The sequence below is a fragment of the Dermacentor variabilis genome, chromosome 1 (genome assembly GCF_050947875.1).
Source record: "Dermacentor variabilis isolate Ectoservices chromosome 1, ASM5094787v1, whole genome shotgun sequence".
In the NCBI taxonomy this organism is placed as follows: domain Eukaryota; kingdom Metazoa; phylum Arthropoda; class Arachnida; order Ixodida; family Ixodidae; genus Dermacentor; species Dermacentor variabilis.
The window spans coordinates 30,884,033-30,908,863 of record NC_134568.1 but is presented as its reverse complement, the minus strand read 5'-3'; the positions used below and the strand labels follow the sequence as shown (position 1 = coordinate 30,908,863).

Below are 24,831 nucleotides of genomic sequence, written 5' to 3'. Positions count from 1 at the left end.
CTACCCATATTACTAAAAGAAATACCAGACCATTACAAATGGAACAGACAGTCAAGGCACTTGCAGAGACATTCAAAACGATGACTTGCCTCGACACGTACGGACAATGCTACACATGTACACGCATGCTGACCCCCTTCTACACGTACGTATACAATGGGTTCCAGGCCATTAAGGATTGCGGGCAAAATTTAAGAGCACACCAGCTATCCCGCGCAGAAAATATGGGACCTCCTATTCTTTGGCCTGTCGGAGACACTTGCAATCCCATAAAACAGCGGAAGATCTAGCGGAAAGAAAGACTACATATTTTGAAAACTGGCAGGGAAGCATCAACACTTTTCAACACACCATTCTACATGCTTTCGAGAGAGGATGCCTCAGTCATACGAAAAGCACAAGCACACCCATTATTCTCACCACACTGTACGCATTCTTTAACAGGGACCCAGGCCCGCCCACTTGCAAACACTGTGGGGCCTATCTAGCAGATAGACACGCCTCGTGGGAGTGGCTTGCGTCTCCATCTTCAGAAAGACAATACTTTCTAAACTACCACCCAACCACACACTGCATCGTAAAAGGAATGTCCTCCAATAGTTCATTCGCACCCACCCGGAAAAGCCACATGCCAACATATTACAAGAAACGCTCACGGATACCGTCACCCTATGGGTCTATAAATTGCATACCCAATAGGGTGGTGGGCAGAGGGGCATCAGCACATTAGACACCAACAAATGTACGTTCATAGCCCGCGATCTCAATCTTGAATCAAATAAGGTTGAACACTCGCTCGTTGAAATAATCCCCAGCGTACAGTTCAAGACCAGTATATTTATACTTAACATATACAGTACACCCAAAGATCTCAGGCGAAGATTCGCGGCAAATATCTACAGGGCTACTAACAAGGCCAAGCAATTCCCACTCCTGATGGCCGGAGACTTCAGCGCTCCGCATCAAGCATGGGGGTACCAACAAGCTAACCGCAAGGGCGTTGACCTATGGCAAACTACAGTCAATAATGACCTCACGCTTACAACAGATCCTGCTTTTCCGACCAGGATCGGCAGCTCCTCCTCTAGAGATACCACGCCTGACCTCTTTTTTATATGGAATGTCGAGTCGGCCTCTTGGTCCAACCTCCAAGTGGACCTTGGCAGCGATCACAATATCCCGGCCACCTCCGTCAACGTGAGAAGCGGGAGCTTCAAAGAGTTGACTATTACAAATTGGGATTACTTTCGCAAGGTTAGGGAAGAGCGAGCACAAACACATGACTCAGCACTTAGCCTAGAGCAGTGGGCTGAACAGTTAAAAGAGGATATCAGTGCGGCGACAAAGAAAATCCAGACTGAACTGGAGGTGGACAGGATGGATAGCCATCTCGCTCATCTTCTAGAAGCTAAAACGTCACTGTTGAACAGATGGAAAGGGCAGAAACTCAACCGAAGGCTCTGAAAAAATATCGCGGGGCTGAACAAAACTATAAATGATCACTGCCAAACCCTGAACAGACAACAGTGGGATGAGGTCTGCAATTCCGTGGATGGCTAGATGAGAATTGGAGCTAAATGTAACCTACTCAAGTATCTGCTCGATGATACCAATATCAAGTCAAACCAAAGACAAGTGTTAGCAAAGGTTCTACACGGGGCATCACAATTAGAGACACTAAAGACCGTACTCGAAAGACTCGCTCGCAAGCATCTGACACTGGGCAACTCGAGTGACGAAGACTATCCGCCCTACAAAGGCCCATCTTGCCCCGAGCTAGATAACCCCTTCAAGACATGTAAAGTAAGGGAAGCCCTCCAGAATCTAAATGGCAGGTCGGCCCCTGGTCCTGATGGCATCCCCAACCGGGCCCTCAGAAACCTGGACGACGGTTCCATAGAATGGTTGACAGAGGACATCAATAGAATATGGGAACGAGGGGCTGTCCCGGATTCCTGGAAAATGGCCTCGGTCATCCTCATTCCAAATTATGGAAGACCCCCGAGTCTCTCAAACCTCAGACCCATTTCCCTCACGTCCTGCGTGGAGATGGTGGCGGAACATGTCATGCACAATCGCATTTCCAAGCACATCGAGAAACAAGGATTGTTTCCGTACAACATGATCGGCTTTCGTCTGGCCCTGTCAACGCAGGGCGTGATGAACCTCGTCAAGTGTGAAATCCTTGACAACAACACAAGAGATTTAAGAGGCATCTTAGGCCTAGACCTGGAGAAGGCCTTTGACAATGTATCCCGTGCTCACATTCTGAACTCCATCTCGGAGCTCAATTTCGGAGACGCCTTCCACAGATACATAAACTCGTTCCTCAGGGATCGCAAGGCCACGCTCAATATCGTTGACCTCAAGTCTGACAATTTCAGTTTGGGCCCCAGAGGCACGCGACAAGAAGCGGTAGTCTCACCACTGCTTTTTTATATTGCCATGAAGAAACTGTCGCAAAGGCTCTCCAACATAGAAGGAATCAATCATACGCTCTACGCTGATCACATCACAATCTGGTGCACCGGAGGAAGCGAAGGAGATGTTGAGTTAGGCTTACAAGAGTCTGTAGATCAAACAGAGATGTACCTGGAAAATAAGGGGCTTAGATGCTCCCCGAGCAGCTTCTCCTAAACAGGCCAGTCAGGAGAGGTCCCAAACCTAGAGGCTGGAAACCGTTGTCTGAAATAAACATCAAACTCTAAAAGCGGCTGTACCATCCCCAGAGTAGACACCATTCGGATCCTGGGCATGTTCATTGAATCCAATGGCAGTAACAATACGACGCTCAACTAGCTGACAGCCAAGACTGAGAACATGATCAGACTCATCAACAGAGTCTCGAATAGGGGTGGTGGCCTCCAGGAAGACAACCTCCTCAGGTTGTTCCACGCCTTCCTCATGAGTCATATAGTTTATGTGGCAGTCATGCACGATTGGTATAACTCCGAGAAGAAAAGATTAAACACGCTCATCAGAAAAAGTATCAAAAAGTACTAGGCATTCCGAAGCAGGCGAGCACGGACCTCCTTATGCAACCAGGAGTGCACAACACATTCGGCGAGATAATCGAGGCCCAGGAGTCAGCCCAACTGGCCCGTCTATCCTGTACCCCGGCTGGAAAGAAGATCCTGGCGGTTCTTGGGATCAACCCTATCCTCATGGAAGAGCGGAAATATGAAATCTCAGAAGATCAAAGGAACAACATACGAGTTGCACCATTTCCCCGTAATGTTCATCCTCAACACAACGTAGGCAGACGCAGGGCAAGAGCCCTCGCCCTCCTCAAGCGTACCAAATACGATCCCTACTCGGCATGTTTTGTCGACGCAGCCCAATATGGACAGTCGCCTAACTTAGCCATTGCCCTCTTTGATCACAACGGACAGATAGTGAATGCGGCTTCCCTGAAGTGCACAACACCAACCAGAGCGGAGCAGGTCGCAGTTGCTATAGCACTCCTAGATAAAAGCAGATCACTAATCTTCACTGATTCGAGATCGGTGGTCAGGTCTTTCGCTTCAGGTTCCCTCACTGAGGAGGCTCACAAGATTCTCAAGAACAAGATAATCTCTCCGCACACCATCACGTGGTTTCCGGCGCACCTGAACTCCAGCTTGACTCTTTTCCCCATATTAGTGGCATCGCCCACTCTCAAGCGCGCGCACTGACCCACCGCGCGGGAGCAGGGTCGAGCTCACACTCCGGGTTCTCGAGTTTCGGGACACTCTCCCTACTTTCAGCGAAATCACTACACACTGTCACCTGGTAGGAGGACTTATCCTCCCCCTCACCGCAAACTGGCTAGGCCTCTGGCGTCCATTTTACGCATGCTTCAGACTAAGTCATATCCAAACCTGGCCCTTTTCCATACGATCACTCCAGAGGCTTTTAGCTCCACTTGCCCGGACTGTGGGGCTGTTAGCAATCTCGCACACATGCTCTGGCGATGCCCCTCGTTACAGGGACCCAATCGCATCACGGAAGAATGGAGCTCTGCCATCCAGAGCTCAGAACTTTCACAGCAAACTTGGGCGGTCCAGAGAGCCCATGATGCGGCGGTTAGGCTAGGCCTACCAGTCCCCACGTGGGAGCGGCCAGCAGCTCTGCCCTACGGCAAAGCTTCCCAGGACCTTGTAAATAAAGTTCTTTGTCTGTCTGTCTGTACCACACAACCAGCGTGTGGACCAGAGGAGTGGACCACTTCTACGCGAAAGTTTGAAAAACTATGGTGGTCGCTTCTGGTGCAGCACGTCAAAAGCGTGCTGGTCTAGGAAGCATGATCTTACCAGGAGGCCTGGACTGGGGCTCTAGTTCCTTTGCTACTAATAAATGTTATTTAATTCTCTGTTTCTCAAGCTGATTTCGATTCGGCTATACGGTCCGTTCCAACCATAGCAATCATACCAATCATAGCATACCAACAAGTCTGTCTTGAAAACGACAGGCGTTGCCGCTTTCTGTCGGTCACATGGTGGCACGCCAAATGAACTCAGAGAAAAAGGGCTCTCGCAAATACAAGCGGTGCCATCGAAGTTTGCAGGAGCCATCGTGAGCGCCGCGTTTCTGTGTACGTGAAAAACGGTGCAACGCCGTCCATGTCGCCTTCTCGGTGTGCAGATGTTGATTACTGTTTTTTGATTCCATGTAGGAAGCGGCAGAGCCGCGGGACAAACATAGGAGCTGCCGCTGCCACTGCCACTTCCAAATTGTAGCCGCTAGAGCCACGCTTCTTCTTGCCTCCATCGTGGTCGCTCCCTCAGTTAAAGCTTTCTTCATGCACAAAGTATTCGACGGTGTTTCGACGGCGGGTGGGAAAAAATGATTGCTCGGGAGCCAGATTCAGGGCCACGCGCATGCCGTATTCTCACGTGGCTAATACTGAAAGAACAAACGTTGTTTAATTCGTTTACACATGCTTACATTACACCGTTATTAATGCGATGAGCATTCTTAGTTTACTTTAAGTATGCAATCTATCTATCTATCTATCTATCTATCTATCTATCTATCTATCTATCTATCTATCTATCTATCTATCTATCTATCTATCTATCTATCTATCTATCTATCTATCTATCTATCTATCTATCTATCTTACGTCGACCAAGCAGACCAAGTAGTCTGCCAGCTAGGTAAGTGGCCGCTGTCGTGTTACCGTCATTGTTTCACCATCGTCATTCCAGCTTCGTCATCCCATCCTCGTCATGCTGTCACTGTCACAGCGTCATCGTCATGCCGTCGTCATGTTATTGCCCTCATGCCTTCGTCGTAACGCGGTCGTTGTTCTACCCTCTCGATTATTTCAGAATTGTCCTCATTGTCGTCATGCTGTCGTCATACTGCCGTCGTTGTTTTATCGACGTCATCCCTTCGGCGTCTATGTGTCGTCGTCATACAGCCGTAATCATGCCGTCAAGCTCATGGCCCACCTTGGAAATCGAGTGTCACAGCAGAGTGCGCCGAAGCAATGGAAGTCTCAAGATGACCACTACAGACTCTAAATAATCTTTCTTAAGTAATACAGTGTTTCACTACATTGCTTGGATACTCAACTGCCGCGGAACTCGCTGCTATTGGTTAAGCCCTTCGAGTAATTTCTGATGAACTTCCCAAGAAATGAAGCGTGTTCAGTGACTCCAAGGCTGCTCTTCATTGTTTGGTTTCTACCTGACGCCACCGACCCCACGAACAACTAGTTCTAGAAATCAGACTGCTGCTTCACCACACATCGTCGAGCAAGGACATGACATCACGCTACAGTGTATTTCAAGCCAGTGTGGCATAATGGGCAATGAATATACCAATGCAGTAGCACGATCTGCACATGAGGAGGGTTACTTGCAAGACTCCCTACCATTCTCAAAAAGAGGAACAACAATGAAAATCCGTGTGCTTGCAAATGAAGCCACGAGATCTTTATGGAACACACGAAGCTTGCAGCACACACGTCTGCACCGACTGAACCCGTCCCTTCAACTTCGAGCCCTATCTCGACTTTCTCGACTCGAGACAACAGTACTTTGCCGATTGTGGCTTGTTGTCGCTTTCACAAGATCTTTTGCCTTCCGAGTCGGTATGGACGAGAGCGTGGCTTGCAGTCACTGCCGCGGCGACGATGCTATAGAACACCTACTTTGCAACTGCCCTCGATACAACGCGCACCGGCTGTCGTTAGCGGCCATGTTGGCAGGCCTTGACGACTGGCCACTTTCAGCACAGACAGTCTTGGAAGGCCGACATGAACTGTCGTCGCTCCGAAAGTCGGTCAAGGCTTTTTTTACCTTTTTACGTGGCAGTGGCCTATTAGAAAGACTATAATAATCCCGTCCTTTCTATTTCATGCCTTTCTTTCTGTCCCCGCTCCGTCTTCCGTCTTTACTTCTCCTTTCTCTTCCGCTAGTACAGGGTAACAAACCGGAGGCTTTAGCTCTGGTTAACCTCCCGGCCTTTCTCTCATTTGCACACACACACACACACACACACACACACACACACACACACACACACACACACACACACACACACACACACACACACACACACACACACACACACACACACACACACACACACACACACACACACACACACACACACACACACACACACACACACACACACACACACACACACACACACACACACACACACACACACACACACACACACACACACACACACACACACACACACACACACACACACACACACATTGTTGTGTGGCAGAAGGGGCAAGCCAAAGGGTGTAACTTTGCCTAAGAGTGTATGGTCGAGGCATGGCATATCAATAATGGCGGAAGTGCGTGCGTGAGTCAGCCTTCGATTACCTTACATAAGGAAGAGATCAAATGCCTTAACAGTTACCTCCCACGTAGACCGGCACATGTATCAGATTGACACGTGGTGCTGCTTTTCCAGAGCATGCGCAGATGAGTTTTGTGTCTTCTTTTGCCTCAGTGCTTCCTTCAGTTGATAGTCAGCGTTCGTGTTGTCTGCACGCCTTACCCCTTCTTTGCATTACGAGTCCTTACTAACTAGCTCAGCTTTCTGTCGTTTTAGAGCGCAGCTCTTTGGCGTCCGTTCCTGGGTTTCGCGTCGGCGTCGTCGTCGGCGTCGTCGTCGGCCTCGTAACCAGCTCCGCCCCCCTTTCATCCCCCCAGCGCTAGCAGCGACCGACTGATACCGCTGGATGCCGCTGACGCCGCTAGAGAGTCAAGATAACGTGACTGCATAGAACACCGTCGCCGCCATGCAGAAAGAGGAGGAAAGGGTCCCCCCCCCCCCCTGTTCTTGTGTGGCGGATAGCTGGGGTTGACTCACTATCGCCGTCAGCGGCATCAGTCAGTCGCTGCTATCTCTTCCCTCCTCCCTTTATCGTGTTGTCCGCTTGCTGCGCGCGCTTCTGCCCCCATCGTTTGCCGCTGGGTGTACACGCCGCCCCCCTCCGCTTCCGCTTACTGCTGGTTGCTCTCGACGGCGGCGATGAGCCTCCGCTTCGGCGGCGCGAACTGCAGGGTCTTCTCGGCGGCGGCGATGAGCTTCTGCTTCAGCCTCGCTTACTGCTGGTTGCTCTCGACGGCGGCGATGAGCCTCCGCTTCGGCGGCGCGAACGGCAGGGTCTTCTCGGCGGCGGCGCTTAGCCTCTGCTTCCCCCACGGCTGTGACAACCTCGCGAGGCACTTGTATAGATCGCGTCTTTGAGAATCAAGCATTGGTGTACCAAGTCGAACATATATCAGTCTATTTCTCCGACCACAAAGCTTCCTTCATGACTGTCAAGAACTGTTAGTGGAGTCTTTGTTAAAGGAATACGTGTGAAAAATAAAAAAAAAATTATGTGATAGCGCATACATGTGTTGCTCGATTTCTTTGCCTCAATCTATCCAAAAGGTGAAACAGCTTATTTGCTGCGCTCAAATTTCGCATTAGGAAGTAACGTAATCGTCGGTAATTTTTTTAGTTCTAGTAGGAACAGATAAATACCCCAGAAGGTGGATGGGAAAACAGCGCCGCGGTAGCTCAATTGGTAGAGAATCACACGCGTAATGCGAAGACGTGGAATCGTTTCCCACCTGCGGCAAGTTGTTTTAATGCGACATCGTTGAGGAGCTCGTGTCGCAGAAAAGTCAGTGTCGCCGGCGTGGGTGTCGGCGGCGTTGGCCGTGAGCGAAAAAGTCCCGGAAGGCAATTCATGAATCAAAACAACTCGCAAGATGGGCTGGGTGGGAATCGAACCAGGGTCTCCGGAGTGTGAGACGGAAACGCTACCACTCAGCCATGAGTTCGATGGTTCAAAGCGCGACAAAAGCGCCTCTAGTGAAGGCGGTGTTGCCTTACAAGCATGGTGTAGAAAGTTATACTGCGGTGTATATCGGTAATTATGAGCATGTAAATTACAGAAGTCGCATTTAAAGGAGTAGCGAAGTACGTTTCCGCTACATTTCTTCTGCGCTTGACGCACACGCAGAGCCATCTTGCAGCAAACACAGAAGACCGTCTCCTCGCAATGTGCGGCGCTGCCCCGACAGGTGGCGCGCCACTCACCCGCTTCTCCCCTTCGTCTCGTTTGAGCGCATTGGGGCCGTGCGGGGACCGGTGCAAGGATGCCCCAATACCCTTGCGTTTAATAAGTTTTCTCGCTCTCTCCCCTTCCAACTTCCAGCGTGCGTCAGTGGAACCCTTGTGTTTAGGCGACGCGGCTCCTCTTTCCGCACCCGCCGTGGTTGCTCAGTGGCTATGGTGTTGGGCTGCTGAGCACGAGGTCGCGGGATCGAATCCCGGCCACGGCGGCCGCATTTCGATGGGGGCGAAATGCGAAAACACCCGTGTGCTTAGATTTAGGTGCACGTTAAAGAACCCCAGGTGGTCAAAATTTCCGGAGTCCTCCACTACGGCGTGCCTCATAATCAGAAAGTGGTTTTGGCACGTAAAACCCCAAATATTATTATTATTATCCTCTTTCCGCTCACAGCGCGATTCCTAGGTGCAGCGTCCGATGCGCGACGCCTCTGACGTGATCGCTGCGCCGTAGCGCGTCTGCTGGGAAAGCGTCCCCTACGATGTGTGCCGTGCTGCTGGCGAGGACTTATGCGTCTACGTGGTGCTCCCAAGCGAGATAGAGGACGATACCATCGAGGCGTTAGCGCCATGATCGCGTCCGCCTTCATGGTGCGTCGCGGCCCGGCTGTCCGTGCCGATCACGACGTTTGGCTCGCGTAGATAGTTTCTCCCTCCGAGACACCGAGTTCTTTGGTTCGTTCCACTTGCTCAGGCGCACGTTTCGTTGCCGCGCCGAACGCTGCGTTGCTCGGCGCTCACCGCGTGATTGGTGGGTACAAAGTCTGATGCGGGGAGCCTCGTAAGTGATCGCTGCGCCGTAGCGCATAGCCTTACACCCCTTGGCGGGTCGACGGGAACGCTGTCGCGTTCCGCTCTTGAAGGCGAAGCTTAAGCGTCCTCCATATTTTTCATCCACTTTCAATTCCATTAATTTATAATTGATTTCAGTCAGCAAGTACAAGTAATTTCCCCTGTGTGGTCCTTGGTGTCTTTGTTTCTCGGCTTCTTATGGCATCGTCGTCATATACTCGATGTACCCGATTACAATCCCTTCTTTTTAAAAAAAAATGTAGTTGAATAAGTTACTAAATACTGCCGGACTACGAAAGTAACTGAGCAATTAATTAAAAGCAACATATTATTTTAACGTTACTTTTCTCCTTACGTTTATAAACATTGCACAAACACAGTAAATGGTACGAGCTAGCCTGGCTCTTTCAATGCATCCTCTGTAGTGCCTCACACGTTGTCTTCCCCAAGTATTCCTTTTCAATATTTGATTCGGTAACTTTCCCTATTTATCTTGTGAACACATCTGGAAGTGACACTGAAAACTCGCTCAATGAGCGCACTGGAGAGGAGGAATGTGTAGCAATATACGAACACATTTCTCAAACGATTGTGATTACTGAATGCCAGAGCTGCTCGGGACTGGGTTCTCTATGAAGCGCAGCGCTTCATTTTTGATGAGGCTAGTGGAAGGCGTTCGTGACAGGGCCTGTAAAAACGGAAAAATCGTATAAGTTATCCCCTGCACTAACGTCCGAACTGGTCATCACTATCGGGTTATTTCAACTTGTCGACAAACATCTGGTGGTCCTTCTCTCGGCGCCCTTTACTCGTTGGCCATTTAAACTTGACTAATTGTAACGGACGCCAGCAAACGTTCACGTTCCTGGAACAGGTTTCCAAGTATGTAATGTAATTTAGTGTTATGCTGCTAATTATTCGGCCCTAGATATACTGTTCGTGTGTTACAATCACAAAATGACATTTCTATCAGCCACGTATTCATTCGTATGAATCTATCAAACAGTTGGAGACATGCATTTACCTACCAAAAACGTCTGTTTGTATCAGAGAAGTCACAGACTGCATCAAGCTAAGAAGAAAGGCCGCCTTTAGACTTTTCCATCAGGCAAGGAGGAAAGGCTGCGCGGCGAGCCTCTGGTGAGCTTTGATGGAAAAAAATGAGCCTTGGTGGACACAAATTTCGCGGCGAAGTAGAGTCCAGAAATACATAATTAACAAATATTAGTTACTGTTCTTTTAAATTTCGCGATTGTTGTTGTAGTCCTTTGTATTAAGCACTTGAAGACAATCATATTCGAGTACAATTCCATTTCTTTAAAGTTTCGGAGCGCTTGTTGAACGAGATATTCATAATTAAACTTGGCACTCGTTAAGCTAATTTCGCATTCAGAGGCGGTATCATAAGCATAGTGACAACTATGCTATGAACCGGTCGAGCAACTGGGTGGTGCTGATAACAGCTACGCTCGTGTCCTCGGCTGGCAAAGACAAGACTGGCTTGCCCCTTTCTCACGCAATTATTTCTGTCAGATGGGGTGTTTGTGCTTGCGTCGAGATTCTCGCCTCTGAATATGAAAATGGCGTAAAGTTTAATAATGACTGTCTCGTTACACAGGTGCTTCAGAAGTATCCGACAGAATAGAGTTGAACTCGAATACGATCGTCTACAAGTGCCTAATGGAAGCGTATACTGCAATTGCAAAATAAAAAAGAAAAGTTTATTCGCACATAGTTAGTAATACATTTGCTGATTCTACTTAGTCGCGAGAATTTTATCCGTGAAAGCGCATAAACCACTTGTGTAAGCAGCATTTTGGTAGCTAGCAAGGCCTTTTCAATAAAATTACTTACAATATTACATTTAGGGACCGGCATATCTTGATTTAGCCCTGAAGACCAGCCTAGTCATGCTAAGGCAAGTCGAGTCTACGAATAAAGGCAAAGTACGGTCGTTGGTCGTATAAGTTGGGACAATGCGTGCAATGCGCTGCAGACTTGGCGCAACGTGGAAATTAGGATAGGCGGTGGCTGGGATGTCGCGTCTCTCGTTTCCGCTTTTTTTCTGAAACGTAAGTAATATTTTACTGAAGAATATACAATTGACAGACACAACCGGTTCTGCTTCGAGCTTCGAGCGTGACCAACAGCTGCAGGTGGTTAACATATTACCTATGTCCAGGTTTATTGAGATAACAGCAGCTACAATACAGTGGCTATTTGAAATGTCGTTACGTTCCACCAAAACACGAATGTACAGTGTTTTTTCTCCTATCAAATCGCCTCCCAGAAAGGCGGAATTGGGAAAGGGCAACTTCCTTTGGACTGGTGCTTCACAGAGCTGTGTAGGTGCGGCACTTAAAGGCCCGTAGAAGGTCGGGAGTGTGCATTTGACACCTTCAGTTTCAGAGGCAAGTGCCTCCCACAGTCCAGCCTTAAATATGTGACATCTTCGGGATTTTCTTTAACAGGTGTTTGCTGCTTTTTTAATAGTAGCTTTCTGGTGAGTGCAACGGGAGATAAGAAAGGAGAAAATAAAATCCACACGTCTCTCAACAATGTGTAAGCGTAGCGCAGCAGTAGTGGTGCTATGGTATACAGTCGAGGTCGCTCAAACATCGCCCACGCATCACCACGTGTGCAGCGTGGTCAGAGCTTCTCCTTGGCGAACGCCGGATTCTCGTGCCCCTTGTCGAGCCAGTGACGTTCGATGTGCGGCACCTGGACCATGGGTTCAGGAGGCGGCGGGCGCCTTGCGGCCAGCCGCTCCGACACAAGAGCCTCGAGGCGCACGAAGGGTTGCTCCAACAGCAGCGAGAGCACGACCGCGGCCACCAGACTGAGCACGAAGTGGTGCAGCAGCACGTAGGCCTGCGCGGGGATCGGGTGTACGTGCAGATTAACAGCGACAGTACACACTTGTGTGAAAAATATTGACCCATATCCACGCTGATTTTTGCTCGTGATAATTGGTCGTCACTGGCTGGCGACCTTTGTTGACGACATGCTTGCTACACCGCGATTCGCCAGCGCTTGTGGCGGACTGCTCGCGACTATGCGAAATGCTTTTTGTAGATGAGCCCATGGTGGATACTCATGGGAGAGTACGCTAGAGTACTTTATGAGAAAAGACACCAGCTAATTGGTGGTAACGAACATATTACCAGCGATGCATGGACCGCCAATGATTACACGTCCTTATCAATCAATCAATCAAATGTGTTTATTAAAGTACCCAGGAGCAACCTCGAGGGTCTTGGTGCTGGCACACTTGGCAAAACAATGAGAATGAAGAACAGTGCAAGCTCACACATACATACACACGCGCGCACACATAAGAAAGAATAATAATTTCGCGAATACAGATTTTAACAGAGCATAAAATGTGTACACGAATAGAAAACAAAGCAAAAGTGAAGAAACAGGAGAAAGGAGTACAGAATGATGCATGGAACACACAACAGATATGAGAGTTTTTGTTCAGTTATTGAAATACCTCTGCAACTCCTTTCAGGAAAATATTAAAATTAGGCATGAAGATATTATGGCACTCTGAACGGGCATTATATGTCGCCTGCACTCTAGATAGAGGTTCACAAAAATCTGAAGGCTGAAATGCGCGCGGTTTCCTTGTGCCTTTCTGCGGAATGTAAAATTGCACATTACAAAGCAAGTGTGAGCAGCAGATTATTCCATGTATTATTTGTGAAGAAAAAGAACGCACGATTTATTGCCTCTGCAGGGGAGGGTAGGTAACGTGAGTGTCTGTGTTATCTCTATGGAGATGGAAGGCTTTTGACAGAATCGATGTTTAAATACAGATGGGAACTTTTTTTGCACATTTTAGAGAAGTTCAGAATTTGACCTACAAGTGCTGCCCCAAACCACAAAGGCGTACTCAAGAAATGGAAAAAATACGCTCCTTAATCAAGTTACAAATGGCCCAGGCTGTTTGAAATCTCTCGTCACCCGACATACTGTGCCGAGCGTTAGGAGTGCATGCTGCCTCGTCTGTTGAGCGTGGGGAGACACTCAGAGCCATCGAAGTACACTCCAAGGTCTTTCGTTCCCTAAGCTCTTGGCAGGAGAACATCCTTAACGCTATAGGGATACAAGGTCCTGTTAGTCTTTCGCGTAAAGCTTGTAACTTTTGTTTTTGATGCATTTACGACCAGCTTGTATTCAGCGCATCATGACGCAAAATTTGCAATGTCCTTCTGAAGAGCGGCACAATAATTAAAATTTTTCTCCGATTTGAAAAGTTTCGCGTCATCAGCACATAGCGAAATTGAAGCGTTTTGAATGACTGTGGGAGAAGACCCTACGAAGCCCGCTCGTATACGATACCAGCAGTGGGCCATCCAGCAGGCTCGCGCAGCGGCCGCCAGGTACTTCCTGTCGGTCCCTGCGTGGGAGACGCCCACTGGCCACTGACGTGCGTTCTGCGGGGCCTTTATAAAAGTTTGTCCAATTCAATTTGAATGACTGTCGAAACGTCGTTAATAAACAGCGAGAAAAGAAAGGGCCCAGGACAGACCCTTGAGTAACTCCACTTGTAACCGCATAAGGTTCTCACGTCTGACCATTTCCGCTAACGCAGCAGTACCAGTCGCGTAGGTAGTTCTTATCAGCGCTGTGACAGAGTGGTGCAGATCGAGTTGTGTCAACTTTTGAAGGAGTATTTTGTAGCATACGACATCAAACACCTTACTGAGGTCAAAATAAATGACATCGAGCTGTTCTTTCTTATACACTGCTTGAGACGCAAGCATCATGAAGCTAACAAGGTTGGTCGTTGTGGAGCGTCCCGATATGAATCCATGCTGCAGAGAGAGAGAGAGAGAGAGAGAGAGAGAGAGAGAGAGAAAACAAGGATAGGAAAGGTAGGGAGGTCAACCAGAAGAGCATCCGGTTTGCTACCCTACACTGGGGGTGAGGGAAAGGGGAATAGAAAGAGGAAAAAGGGAGATAGTAAGCACTGAGTGCATGTGGGAGGGACACCATACACAAGGACACTATAAACGGTCTCTTAAGCCGCAGAGGAATGATAGCATTTTTATAGAGGATGAAATTATTGAGTGCAGAGTTGACTCGAATAACTTAGATGCTGTGCATAGGAGAGGCCTGTAGTTACTCGCAGCGGTTTTTACCCCTGACTTAAAGAAGAGAATGACCTGCGCTGTTTTACAAGCCTTTGGAGAATGTGTTCACCTTTAAAGCAGAATTAAACATACAAGTAAGCACTGGAACAAGCAAGAACCCGAACGCCTTAATCAAAGCAGGTGAAATGTCATCAGGAGTACACGAAAAAGAGTTTTAGGCGTTTTATGCTCTTAAAGACAAGTTCCTCTGAGACCGATAGACTTGAATCCAGGGAAGGGTGATTAGAAAGATCGCTATCTCCGTCGCTGTACCCTTCACCGTACACAGACCCGAAGTGCAGGGCGAAGGTGGCCGCGACATCTGGGACAGGTTGGCCGTCGCCACTAAGCAGAGTGATATCTTGTTTTGTATTGTTTCATGACTGTTGACGAACGTGAATAATAATAATAATAATAATAATAATAATAATAATAATAATAATAATAATAATAATAATAATAATAATAATAATAATAATAATAATAATAATAATAATAATAATAATAATAATAATCTTTATTAAAAATAAGCAATTTGTACAGATATCCTTGCTTGGTCTGCCGAAGCCTTCCGTGCTGCGGCTTTCCCACTTTTTTCGAGTTGGGGGGCAAGTTACCTCTCTCTCTCTCTTTATATATATATATATATATATATATATATATATATATATATATATATATATATATATATATATATATATATATATATATATACACACGACCAGATTGTATCTGTTGAAGCTATCCGTTTGAATAGATAATACGACTTCTGTGCTCGTTGCGCAATGTCTGGAGGGAGCCATGTCGATCTCGCATGTCATGTACGTGAGGTCCACTTCACTCCTTCGCCACTCTGTATGGTATCATAAGGTTAGTACATCTCATCATGCCGAAGCGTATCGCTTCGACATCCACAAGCCTTTGCTCTCACAGCCAGAGTTGTTGGGCTCTGCGTGCCTCCATTTAAAAGCAACTACCTTTGCAAATAACCTTGGCTCCACTCAGTGATGGAACTTGTGTAACAATTGTGCTTGGCCACCCTATCGCAATGATTACCAGTGTATGTCACCCCTAGTGTGCAACGTTCGAAAAGTTACTGCTTTGAAGGCGTTCAAGTCAAAGATTTACGTCCGTTCAGTACCAACGAAAGATTAATAATACGTTTGTCAACATATACCAAAGAATACGAGCAGTGTGTTCATCATATTCCCCCTTGAGCTTCACCACTGTTGAACCTTTCAGACATGGCAGAAATTCACTGTTCTGGTTACGACGGATTGAATGAGTACACCCCTCTAATCAGCGTAGCTCTATTTCCGAAAGTCGGCGTGTTAAGGTAGATATTAAATCAAAACGAAACCTTTCGGTTCCGGGCGTGACCGTGCTGAAGCGCAGATCACAAGCAGCAGGAAGCTATGTTTCGAAATAATTATACTACACGCGTAGTTTTTCGTTGAATACTGATATCTGAAATCCCGTGTACGTCGTGGAACGTAGCCGTTGATCAATGCCGAGCCCTGATTCACGAATATTATTAGTACCAGGGAGTTTTTTCTGAAAACAGCAACTGGTAATGGTGAGAGGAAATGAAATGAAAGCAACGCCCGGCCAATGAAAAACATCCCTTCCAAATGTGCGATGTCTGCTAGTGCATATGGTGACACAAACGGTGCTTCTCGAAGCACGCGACAATGAATGAGTGGGCCTATTTCCGTCACTTCGCTCTCATCAGTGCATATTCGCAAACTCATTTCTATTAAATTTGACTACGATTTGTTTTTTTTTTTCGTACATGCTCGTAAATTGATCAAATGGCCGTAATAGAACCTAACGATTGCACTACCGGCTGCTTAAAAAAAAAGGCAAAACTGGAACAGTTAACAACACTGGGGCCATCGGATAAATATACTTTCATGGTAGCACCCCTGTTCCGTGTAAACGCCAGAACTGCGCACCGTCTCGCGTTTGTGAGCAATTGATGTGCGTTTACTGACCATGGCGTCGTAGGAGAGGTAGTAGGCGTGCTCCCGGACTCCATTCGAGTAGGCGATGACAAGCGGGCCGACCAAGTAGAGCGAGTAGAGGAGACGACTCAGTGGCTGCCAGCACTTGAGCGACAGCAGGTTATTCAGCCAGCCTGCATCGCCGACGAGCGATCGTATAATGCATGTGATGTGGGAAAAAGGGGGGGGGGAAACAACTTCAGGCAACGGTCAGCTGCAAGGTTATTGACTTGCCATCATGAGCATCTCACTGATTGTCGACAGTCATGTACAAGAATACGGAGGTATATTGACGCTAGGAAACACAACAGTCCTTACTTCCTCCTCACCACTAGCCTCCGCACACCATGCAGTAACTAAGGTGCTACCAGGTAACATTGGTGGAAAATAAAGCAATACAAATAACAGCGAAACAGCTTGTAAACAATTACCAAAAAAAGAAGAGTATACAAGAAAATACCGTGAGTAATGGCGCGCATGTGCTAATTATCTATGCATCTAACTTATTTGTCTTGAAGCCTACTACTTGTAAAAATAAAGTATATGTGGGGTATGGAGGTACTGACCGGCATCCAAGGCACTGCGCTACTGTGTCATGAATGTAAATTTTGTTGTACGCCTTTGCGTGATCTTAAATGGATGCAGTGTCCATTCAATCCAGAGTGTACAGGGTGATAATTTTTAAGTCTTGGGGGATTTTAAAGAGTAGCTCGCCGCGGAAAACACAATTCTAACGTAGATGTTCACCTAGTGGACATATACAGTTTGGCTGCTGCTGATTGGCTGGGCTGGGGTACCAGCGAGAAGGAAACAAGGATCCGCAACCAGTTTCCCTCTCACTGGTTCAGTTCCGCCCTATCAGCGGCGGCCGAAATGGACGGTGTACTGAGTTCACACGCACAGAATACCTCCCACCCCATCTTAAATCAAATGGACATTGGAACGCATGAGCTGATGCCGGCGCGGCACGTAGGCATGCGCGCGGTTTCGCCGTAAGGTTTCGTACTCTTCCTAGCGCGCAAGTGCTTTGCCGCTTTGGTGCTCTCGTTCTTCTTTAGCGTCCCGGTAGGACACATTCAGTTGTCTATTCAAAAATGCTTCGTAGGCACTGCGGTCGCCACTACGGCTCCCGCAGGGCAGAGGCAAATCACTAACAGCGCGGATGCAGTGAAATTTCATGCGCTAAACAATTATGACATTACAATAGGGCTATCTCTGTGACATTCGGCGCTCCAACACCTCGGCAGTCAAAACAAAAAAATGCGAAAAAGATTATCGTTCTTTCGAACCAGGAATCGGATATGTGATTAACACCACTTTTTCCTTACTTCACAATCTTACTGGATTGCTCGCAAAAAAAAAAAAGAACAGTTACAGCTTTGCGCCTCGAAGGCCTGTATACTAACAGAAACATCTTGCGCTAGAATTGCTCGTAAGAGAAAGTTCTAGCGAAGTCCATTGCTGAAGATATTAGCGCAGGTGGACAGCCCATGGTAAATGCCTTTTAAGAACGTAAAGCTTTGTGAATACGGATCTATGTTCGCAAAATGCTTTAACAAGTTATAGGTGACACCATAAAATACAAAATTTCTACTTTCATGATTGAAGTTAAGAGAGAGAGAGAGACAAAAGGGGAGGAAAGACAGGGAGGCTAGCCAGTGTAAGTATCGGCTGGCTACTCTGTGCTGGGGAGAGGGGTAAAGGGAATAAAAGGAGAAAGACTGGTCCTGACGAGTTTCGGCACTCAAGGCATCAAGTGCTTTGCTGAAGTTTTTAAGGGCTTCTAAATTGTGCCGCCGTCTGAATGTTCTAGCGCGTAGCATCGCGTTACTGTGTGAATTTTCGAAGTTTTTTTGAAGTTAATCCTGAGAAGTACTGTCAAGGAGATGGAGGAAAGAAAGGGATAAGGCAATGGGGGGATGCTAACCAGAAAAGCGTCTGGTCGGCTACCGTACGCTGGCGGAAGGGAATGGGAAATAGAAGGTGTGTGTGTGTGTGTGTGTATGTGTGTGTGTGTGTGTGTGTGTGTGTGTGTGTGAGAGAGAGAGATAGAGATAGAGAGAGAGATAGAGAGAGAGAGATAGAGAGAGAGAGAGACGTGATGAATTCGCGCACCACTAATTCAAAGGAGTTCACAGCGGCCAGTCGCCCTCAAGAAACACAAAAATGCCCACACAGCCTTGTGAGCCAACGAGCGATGGAGACGGCGTTCGAATCAAATGAACGAATTGTACTTTACACTTTAGTTTACGTGGGCTGTCAAAGAGGAGCGCGCAGCAGAATTGGAGAAGCCAATTCCAAGGTCTCTGAGAGTTAGAGCTCGCATTTAAGACTTTGGTCACACCGGAGGAGACTTTGAAGTTTCGTCGTGTCGCCGATATAACCCGAACCGTCACCCAGTGGATTGATTTGCCCGCTTGCAGAAGCACAAAACGACCAACAGGCGATGATCTGTGCACAGCGGCCCCGTCTATAGTGTGTCTCTATATGCGCGTTCCTATAACAAAGCGCGTAGATGATGACGTACCACCGTAGCCGTGGGCACAGGCGACGACCACCCAGCAGATGGAAGCGGCCCAGAGGACTCGCGAGAAGGCCCCGTACGCGGCCGACGCCTCGGTGCCGGGCAACTCCAGGCCGCGGTTCCACTTGAACGGTGCGTGGATGAGCGCTAACAGGGTGCCCAGGCAGCACAGCCAGCCAAGAAGCACCAGCCCCTGCGCGCGGCGGGACGCGCTTTTTCGGGTGGGTGTCGTTGCACTCACTCTGGGTGAACGACGTACGAGTCCAATCTTAGCAGACCTCTCGCGTGCCACCATGCGCTATACGGAATGTGCGGGTTGTTCAAAGCGAATATCGACGTTATTTAAATATAATGGAGGTCTCCACGTAGGTTGACTCAACTGCGCATTGCTTCTAATAGAAGCAACGCGGATATAGCAACGGCTCGAATATGTGCTCGCAAAGCTTTTCGCTCTTAGAAGCTGTTTGTCGTTTGCTGGCAGCCTTAAATAGTAGAATACTGACCTTTACGATTGGATGACAATATAGCTTTGACGGAACCCGTATTCACGAAACAGTTATTGCTTTAGAGCTTTTCGTAAAGAAGATTTGGGACATATTAGCCGGAAAGACCAGTGTATTTGACGCTTAACTAGACACCAACGCTGAATGAATTGTTGTTAATGATGACACGAGCTTACGTATTGAAGCTCAGTATATCGTATGTGCTCTCCTGAAGGAGGTCACTGTAACTATGGGCTCTACGATTTCTTTTTTTTTAATGCTCACATGCAGGATTTACTGAAAATTGATCATTGGGCGATGTTTGTTCAGTTTTTTTTCCGCTAACGCATCAACTGCACTGCCGTCTCAACAACCAAGCATAAACGTTCACTGCACTAGCTCGTACCGAATGGCGACTCAAACTATACATTGAAATAATTGGTCACCTTGTTGATGGTGATCTTCTTCCGGTGGGAGAGAAGCTCACCCGCCAGCGTTCCCAAGAAAAAGGCACCGACTCTTGTGTAAGGCCGCACGTAGATCATTTCCGCGTAGGTGTCCCGCGTTCTAGATGTTTTCGAGGAAATCAATCAATCAATCAATCAATCAATCAATCAATCAATCAATCAATCAATCAATCAATCAATCAATCAATCAATCAATCAATCTTTAGCGGTATTAGTGTAGCCACTACAACAAAATAAAAGTGAAAAAAAAAATCACCGCCCCTTCCAGTCCGTGAAGGTGGTCGAACAGCGAAGCTGTGTTAGTTACACCGAGTGTTACACCATGCAAGTCAAACTTCGCAAGCAGTCTATATCGTAAATCTTTTGTTTCAGCATTGCTTCACCTCATTTTCGCTTTTGCGTGCTTCGCATGGTGAGCATGCTTTAGGCGTGCGTTTTTTTTTTCGGTTCTCCCAGAGTCTTTTTTTTTTTTTTGCGCGCGAGTCCACGTCGCAAGAAGTGCCGGCAGCCATGCGCTCCTATAGTGTCGCGCTTCAATCGCTAGGCACTGTTCGTTGGCCGCAAACCACCGGCACAGCATTTGCTTCTCTCGCGGCAGGGTGGAATCAATCGTCGATAAATTCGATGCCAATCTGGCTCGATCGCCGAAAATGCACCGTGTGAGAACCGTATAAGATTCGCGTATACGATAGCATTCTCACGGAGGGAAAGGTGTTACTCCAACCACTTTCCCCCTGTTAAGCTCTTCTTTTCCCCTCCTGCTAGGTCACGTGGCCCCTTTTTAGCGAAGTCTGACTACGACGGCACAGGGTCCGCATAAACAGCTTCGCTGTAAGAAAGGACATGGTACAGGTGCGCGGGGGCTCATGATCTTTAATTTTACTGCTGCAGAGCTGATGAAGGACCTTACCCGGGCTTGTACTCACGGAACAACCAGGTCGGTCCCAGGTCATGAAGCAATGTGAAGAGGAAGGTCAGTGCCATGGACGCCACGATGCCGCTAATGGCCAGCACACGACCCACCACTGGACGACTGCGAGCGTTCGCAACCACGTGTGTATTACAATGGGGTAGTGGCTCACAATATTTCGACAAACATTCAAACGCACTTGTCGCCACCGATATATTAAACAGACCCGTTAGTGTAAGTACACGCATGTTCAACAGCAAACCCGCCGTGGTTGCTCAGTGGCTATGGTGTTGGGCTGCTGAGCACGAGGTCGCGGGATCGAATCGCGGCCACGGCGGCCGAATTTCGGTGGGGGCGATAGCGAAAACACCCGTGTGCTTAGATTTAGGTGCACGTTAAAGAACCCCAGGTGGTCAAAATTTCCGGAGTCCTCCACTACGGCGTGCCTCATAATCAGAAAGTGGTTTTGGCACGTAAAACCCCAAATATTATTATTATTCAACAGCAAGCGCAGGGCTGGTTTGCGTCCTTGGCGATACTCCCTAAGCCAGCGCTGCCAACGAAGGCACCCATGCGCTTTCAATTCGTTTGGCGAGAATGGATGCTGCAATATAACTTAGTTTGCTTTCTTGCAAGAACAACGCAAGCTTTCTTAAGTTTTAATAAGGTGGAAAGTTGGGCCTCTTGGTGTAGCATAGATCATAATTTGTAGGACCGGCGTTTAGAAAGCACGAGGAAAAACGGCACACACATTGCGCTGGAGTCCTGGTGTTCTCCGAGCATCTCCAATTGCCGGCCGCATACCCTGGACCTTCTGCGAAGGCCGCGAGCGCCAACTAGCGCCTCCCGCGGCGATGCGACGTTACTCACCGCCTACGGCTCGAAGCGGCACTTACGAACGCTTATCTCTGCCATGTTGGGAATGACCCATAGACTAACGCGGCACTTCTTGTGGATCGCAAGACACCGTCGAACACCTGTGACTATGACATCCAGCGCATTCTTCTACAGACACACTAAACCGACTGGACACCAGAACATTTCCTGAGACGAAATTTCTTGGAGCGTGGCCGCATCTATCACTTGCGCCGAAAGCGATTTGTGCGCTATACTGCAGTTTTTGGAAGTGCGCCAACACGCGTGACCGTGTATCGTTTGTCCTGCGTATCCTTGTGCGTGTTTGCACGCAGCGTTCAGTCTCTTGCTCTTTTTACTCTCCTCACTTCCTTGCTCTTCCCTAACCCCCCGTGCACGTAGGGTAGGAGACTATATGATCGACGGTTGACCTCTCTGCCCTTTGCTATCCTTTCACTCTCTCTATCGCTCTCATTAAATTTAATTTTTTTTCTTCGGGAATTTGTCTTGAAAAAAGAAAAGTCCTCAGGGGGCCGTGGAAAGCAGACGTGTCTCAAATGGGCTCCCGCTTTTCGTGCTTTTCATCCTGGAGCAAGGCCTGCAACGTAGCCAAGTTTTGCACTGCTGCAGCCGGCAAGACGAGCGAAATCGACAGACACTAGCCGCTTTCGGGTATGTACACTTTATCTCAAGGTATTATACGTTATTCCCAACGAGCGCCCGCCCGCCCGGTTAAGCTTAACGCCAAACCAGCTCCCGCAATCCCATCGGAAGAAACGCCGCCGCGCCGCGGGCCGCGTGCGCACGAGCGCTCGACCACGCCCCGCCGAAGGGCCCCTACGTTGAGCCGAGATCTAGTTGTAGCAAGCGAAATATGAAAGAACCAGCAAGATGACGCAAATACGATGCAAAGGGACCGAGCGGAAGAATCACCGAGTAGGATTCCAGGAACTGTGACGCAGAAAGCGGCCGAGGAGGAGGAGGAGGAAAAACTTTATTTGCTCTAATTGGGTAGAAATTAGCGGTGGCAGATGTGGTCGGCCATCCTCACAGTCTTCTTCCCCATCTGCGCAGGGTCGACGCCCCTATTCCAGGGCACAACTGAGGGTCGCTACTCGGCGAGCGTGCCTTACTGGTCCATGCTGGACTTTCGGGTCGCTGCTGGAGAGCACCCTCTCCCACTGCTCCGCACTCGGGTCTTTTATTTGAAGGAATTGTTGATTCTGAACGCATTCCCATGTAATGTGATATAAGGTGGGCTTGGCGCCGCACCAGGGGCAAATGTCTTTATACTGGGTGGGAAACATCTTGCTTAGTGTGTTTAGGTTTGGATATGTTCCTGTTTGCAGCCTCCTCCAAGAGGTTGCTTCATGCTGATTTAGGCTGTTGTGGGGTGGAGGGTATTTGATTCGGACCCCCTTATAGTAATTCAAAATGTCTGAGTAGCTTGGGTTGACTGGTATAGGTTCCTCAGGGTCGGTGCTTGTGGCCGCTCGGTTTGTGTGCTCTCGAGCTGCCTTGTCCGCCCTTAGGTTCCCTTCTATTCCAGCGTGTCCCGGTACCCAGAAAATTGTATGCCTGACTTGGTTGTTAGCCCTGCAGGAGCGGAGGATGTGAAGCGCTCTGCAACCTATTCTGCCGTTCATGTAATTCCGACACGTAGTTTGCGAGTCGGTGAGTATTGTTAAAGACCTTTCGGATCGGTAGCCCTCCACTGCCGCTAGAGCTACGGCTATTTCCTCAGCTTCCGTTACCGAGCAGTCCTTCATTGACGCGCTGCTGATCTCTTTGTAGTCCTGGCTTATTACTATCGCAGCTGTCTTTACTATGCTTGTGCCTCTTTGCTTGGCGTATACTGCAGCATCTGTGTATACTGTTGTGTTTTTTGTGGCCAGGCACTTTTCGACGTATTTCGCCCTTGCGTCCCTTCGCGCCGTGTGGAGGTTTGGGTCCATGTTTTTGGGTAGGGGGCTAACAGTGTATGTTTTCTGATATTCATCAGGAATCCCCTCCGTTCTTTGGGTTTCTTTGATTGATTCCGCGAAGCCTAGCCTTATTAGCAGTTCCCTTCCAGTTTTGGTCTGCTGGAGTCTCATGAGCTATGCGATACTTTGGGCTTCTTTTAGTTCTTCGAAGGTGTTGCTTAAACCAAGTGCCATTAGTTTCTCTGTCGATGTATTGTTCGGCAGGTGAAGTGCTGTTTTGTACGCTTTGCGTAAAATTGTGTCCGCTTCTTGTATTTCCTGTTTGGTGCAGTTGAAGTACGGGAGTGAGTATGCGACCCTGCTGACCACCAGGTTGCCAACCAGCTTAAGTGTGTCTCTTTCTTTCATCCCATATCTCTTTTGTGACACCCGCATGATCATGCGTGCTATTTGGGTTGTTGACTGCTTGAGTGTTTTCAGCGTGTGGGTGCAGCGCTGGTTGGATTGCACCCACATTCCAAGGATCCTGATTTGTTGGCTTTCCGGTATCGGCTGCCCCTTTAGCCATATGTTAAGGCTTTCTTTGCTTTTCTTGCCCCGTGTAATTCTCAGAAGCTCGGATTTCTCCGTGGAGCACTCAAGGCCTCTTTCCCCGACGTATTCTTCCACGCAAGTGGCTGCTTCTTGCAGATAGCTTTCTTTTTGGCACAGCGAGCCTTTAGGGGCCCAGATGGTGATGTCATCTGCATAAATGGCGTGTTTTATGCCTTCGACTTTGCTTAGTTTATGCCCTAGGCCAATCATTGCGATGTTAAAGAGTATCGGGGAAATTACTGAACCTTGGGGTGTCCCCTTGTTTGGTGTGGGGAATTTTTGCGATCGAATCTCTCCCAAACCTATTGTTGCTGTTCTATTGGAGAGGAAGGCTTTGACGTATCCGTGTACTTTCTTCCCGCAGTCTACGCTGTTAAGGCCTTCTAGGATTGCCGCGTGGCTTACATTGTCAAAAGCTCCTTTTATGTCTAGTGCCATTAAAATGTGTTCTCCGTTGTATGGTATGTTGCTGAGAACCTCATGTTTAATTTGGAGAAGGACATCCTGTGTCGAAAGCTTGGATCGGAAACCGAACATACTATGGGGGTATAGTTC

At 48.2% G+C, this 24,831-nt stretch overlaps 1 protein-coding gene across 1 annotated transcript in view; it reads right to left on the bottom strand.

Moving 5' to 3' along the window:
• Positions 1-11,096: 11,096 nt before the first annotated feature.
• Positions 11,097-24,831, bottom strand: part of LOC142576211 (O-acyltransferase like protein-like) — a 74,828-nt gene continuing 61,093 nt past the window's right edge. The window contains exons 11-15 of the mRNA XM_075686232.1: positions 20,903-21,025; positions 19,972-20,092; positions 19,047-19,236; positions 16,511-16,653; positions 11,097-12,246 (exon numbers count right to left, since the gene is read on the bottom strand). Coding sequence (XP_075542347.1) covers positions 12,025-12,246; positions 16,511-16,653; positions 19,047-19,236; positions 19,972-20,092; positions 20,903-21,025 — 799 coding nt within the window. The 3' untranslated portion in view covers positions 11,097-12,024. The remainder of the gene's footprint in view (positions 12,247-16,510; positions 16,654-19,046; positions 19,237-19,971; positions 20,093-20,902; positions 21,026-24,831) is intronic.